We start from the raw sequence: 4,400 nt of genomic DNA on the forward strand, positions 1-4,400 counted from the left end.
TGGACAGCAACATGCAGAAGAATGAAACTAGACCACTCTCTTACACCGTACACAAAAATAAACTCAAAATGGCTGAAGGACCTGAATGTGAGACAGGAAACCATCAAAACCCTCGAGGAGAAAGCAGGAAACAACCTCCTAGACCTCCACCGCAGCAATTTCCTACTTGACACATCCCCTAAGGCCAGGGAAATGAAAGCAAAACTGAACCCTTGGGACTTCATCAAGATAAAAAGCTTCTGCAAGGCAAAGGAAACAATCAAGAAAACTAATAGGCAACCGACAGAATGGGAAAAGATAGTTGCAAATGACATATCAGATAAAGGGCTAGTATCTAAAATATACAAGGAACTCACCAGACTTCACACCCACAAAACAAATAACCCAGTGAAGAAATGGGCAGAAGACATGAACAGACACTTCTCCAAAGAGGACATCCAGATGGCCTAGAGCGCATGAAACGATGCTCAGCGTCACTCATCATCAGGGAAACACAAATCAAAACCACACTGAAATTCCACACTGTTTTAATTAGACTCTCTAACGTGCTTGAATAATAACTGGTAAAGCAAGATCCCCTCCCCCATATAATGCTGTTTTTTTTTTCAGGATGTCTTGACATTTGTTACTTGTTTGTTCTTTGAAATAATCTTATAATGTGATTGTCCACCTATAGAAAAACCTATTGAAATTTTTGCTGCCGAAGTGGTAAGTTTGCAAATTACCTACAGAGAACTGACTTCTTTAGGAGACAGAATCTTCCCATTCAAGGGAAGAGAAGACCCTGCATTTTTCAACACTACATTTCCGGAAAAAAATAGAGTTTTCTTCATACAGGCTTTGCAGGGTTCTTGTTAAGTTTATGCCTGAATATTTTATGCTTCTTAAGAATCTTGTAAATGGGTTCTCTTCCTTATTATATCTTCTCACAGGTGATTATTTTTACATGTAAAAACCATTCAATTCACACAGTAATTTAAATCCTACTATTAATGCTTTCCTGAATTATTTCATGTTTATAAGGAACATTAATTCTTTTGAGTTTTCCAGGGGCCCCTGGGTGGCTCAGTTGGCTAAGCGTCCAACTTCAGCTCCGGCCACGATCTCACAGTTTGCAAGCTCGAGCCCCACGTCGGGCTGTGTGCTGACAGCTCAGGGCCTGGAGCTGCTTCCGATTCTGTGTGTCTCCCTCCCTCTGTGCCCCTGTACTCATGCTCTGTCTCTCAAAAATGAATAAGCATTTTTAAAAATAATAAAAAATTTAAAATAATCTCTTGGGTTTTCCAGATATACAATCTTATCATCTATGAATAAAGATAGTCTTAACTATTCCTTTTCAATTATAACGCCTCTCATTATCTTGCCTAATTTTAATAATATTCCCAACATTCTATAAAACAGAAGTGGAATCAATGGGCATTCTTGCTTTGTTCCTGATCAGAGGCTGCCTCTATGGTTTTCTCATAAGATGCTGGCATTTGGACAGGGATACGTATTTTATCATTTGAAAGAAGTAGGCCTACATTCATCTTGTAAAGGGGTGTTTTACATGAAATGAATGGGGAATTGCATTGAAATGGCTTTTCCGCACATATGAAGATGACAATACAGGCTCCTTACGTTAGTTCATGGCACCCTTGATATTGAGCCGCCCTTGAATTCCAGGAGCATTGATAAACCGTTGTGAATGCGTGGTCAGATTCTGTTTATTCCTATTTCATTTAAGACGTTTTGAGTTTACATTCACAAGTAAAATGTAGCTTTTTTCTGAAATTTTATTGAGTTTTCATATCAGTTATGCTTTCCTTATTTGTCTTAGGGTTAAGTAAGTATCACTGAGACTACTGATTTTAAAAGTTTAGTAACGTCCCCAGGGTCTAGTACTTTTTTGTAGGAAAGCTCTTCGAATTTTTTTCTCTGTTTCTTCTATAAAAACTAACCTGTTAATTTATTTGTCTTTTTGGGGAAATTTTTGATACATTTTCTGCAACTTCTCCATTTCTATATGGCTTTCATATTTATTTGCATAAACTATGAAAAGCAGTTTCCCAGTTTTGGAAAGTTCCCCTGTTCCATGTCTTTTTTCTTCTTTCCTCTTCATCATTTCTTACTAATTACATATTAAGCTTTTTCTCGTTCTCAAAAATCTGAATTCAAGTTTATTTTGTAGTTTATGTTTTTTAAAAATAAACATTTTCATTTATTCTCTCTTCTGTCTCCTTTTATCTCTGTCAACTTCTTGCTTCTTTATTTTGTTGTTCCTTTTCTTGCTTCATAGATGGATATTTAATTCTTTATTGTTCCCTTTCTTAAAATTTCCTCTACACACTTCTTTAGCTGTATCCCAGAGACACTGAACTATCACGTTAAAACATCATTATTTTTAAGAAATCCTACAATTTCATCTTGTTTCGCATTCGTAAACCAGGAGCTCTTTAACAGAAATCCCGTGTCCGTGCAGGAGGGACACTTCTTCACATCCCATTACCAGCTTCTGGGCTGCCGGCACTGCGGTGACAGGCAGCTGTGACCCTGGCTGAAGAAGCTCTGTGGCCCCTCTGCCCATCGCTCCCCGGCGGGAGGAGGCGGGAGGCCTGGGGCCGGCCCCACCCCCCACCCGCCGAGCTGGTCCAGGTGTGAACTCGGACGTGGCCACTTCTGCACAGTAAAACACACAGGCGTCCGTGTCCCCAGCACTGCCTGCGGGTGCACGGGGAGCGCGGCCACATCCATGGGGGCACGTGGACCGCGAGCGACCTGCGGCTCCACCCGGAGGACACCCGAGGCGAGGGTGACCCGTGAGCTGCCCAGGGAGATCCCCTGGGCCACTGCGCGGCCCCTGACCACAGACGACCTGCGGGTGGGGTGCTGCGCGTGCGAGGCCACCACAGAGCAGCGGGCGCCGCCTGTCACCTCCGGGCCCGCCAACCACCACATCCTTAAGTACAACCCGGCGGACACGCCCTCAGTCCCGCGGCCCGAGTGCAAGATGCCAGACAACACGTGGCACAGGTCACCCCGAAAGGAAGCCGCTGGCAGTTAGGAAACTCGTGACGCTGAAGCGCTGGGCAGGGTGACGGGGCCAACGGGGGCGACGGAGCGGCTGGGGGAACCGTCCTCACGCCCAGAAGTGACCGCCAGCGAGCGCGGAAAACCACAGCCCGGACGCTGCCAAGGGCTCACCAGGCCGGGCCCGCTCTGAACTCCCGGTCCCTAGAGCGTGCGCCCTTCGTAAGCCCTGCAAATAAAGACTCTTCTTCGGGGGGTTAGAAAAATTACAAATAAAATAAGCGTACTGCTCCCTAGGACGTCGAAAAGGGGCACCCCAGTTAAATACTTTGATCTGGTGTTTTCTTTACTAGTGCTGTTACCTGGCGATTCACAGGAAATCCAGCCTTTCTGGACCCATGCCTTTCACATGGGAGGCCATTTGTGCAATGATTGATAAATGAATAAAGAAATTAATGAATTACTAGGGTTTAAAATAATTACGCTTCACCCAAAGTAACACGTGAGGGGCTTTCCACCTCCTACATTATTGTTAGTGAAATACCATCACTCATGAGGCACCCAGGTGGCTCAGTCAGGTGAGTGACTCTTGATCTTGGCTCAGGTCGTGATCTCTCGGAAAGGATCTCTGCGCTGACGGCAGGGAGCCTGCCTGGGATTCAATCTCTAGCTCGATCGCTCGCTCGCTCTCTCTCTCTGCCCCTCCCTCGTGGACTCTCTCTCTCTCTCTCAAAATAAATAAACTGCATAATAAATACTATTACTTGCAAGTCTCAAATGCTCGCCAATAAGCAAGCTGCTTGAAAGCACTCTCTGCCCTGACGTGCAACAGGGCTAGCAGTCCCCCAGAACGAGTGGATCCCGGGGACGAAGACCGGGCACCGCGCCACAGCCCCACATACGTGTCTCTCCTCAGCGCCGGAAGCCACGTAGCGTCCACAAGGGCTAAAAGCAATCCCACACGGGTACCCGTGGCTCGGGTGACCTTCAAAGCGGCGCTCACATCTACAGGAAGAAGGAGAAATAGCAGGAGAAAAAGACAATTTCTTATCTTTTAACATCAGTGAGGAAAACGACCCTGACTCGCGGCTTGTCCACACCACGCGGAGCACGCCGGCAGTGAGGGGGCCGCGCACGCTCTCGCGAGAGCCCCTTAAACACAGAACCACGTTTTAAAATCATACACTGCTTGCGCCAGTGATTCAGAGACTCTGGGAAGTGTGACATTCTATCGAGGCTGGTGGCTCACAACTGCTCGCCGTGGCACGGGCCAGGGGCCTGAAGCTGGGGACACCTCGGGGGAGGCCGGGGCGCCCTACGCAAGCCTGCCCCGCCCGCGCCAGGCCGGGCCCCAGGGGGCACTGCGGCGCCCGCCCAAGAGCCCCGAGGAC

The 4,400-nt window shown here is 47.0% G+C and overlaps 1 protein-coding gene across 1 annotated transcript in view; it reads right to left on the minus strand.

Annotated features, from left to right (window-relative positions):
* The window catches only part of WDR27 (WD repeat domain 27), a 123,133-nt gene that overhangs the window by 69,734 nt on the left and 48,999 nt on the right, over window positions 1-4,400 (minus strand). Inside the window, exon 17 of the mRNA XM_029943276.1 lies at window positions 3,912-4,014. Within this exon, the coding sequence (XP_029799136.1) occupies window positions 3,912-4,014 (103 nt within the window). The remainder of the gene's footprint in view (window positions 1-3,911; window positions 4,015-4,400) is intronic.

The sequence above is a fragment of the Suricata suricatta genome, chromosome 7 (genome assembly GCF_006229205.1).
Source record: "Suricata suricatta isolate VVHF042 chromosome 7, meerkat_22Aug2017_6uvM2_HiC, whole genome shotgun sequence".
Taxonomy (NCBI): domain Eukaryota; kingdom Metazoa; phylum Chordata; class Mammalia; order Carnivora; family Herpestidae; genus Suricata; species Suricata suricatta.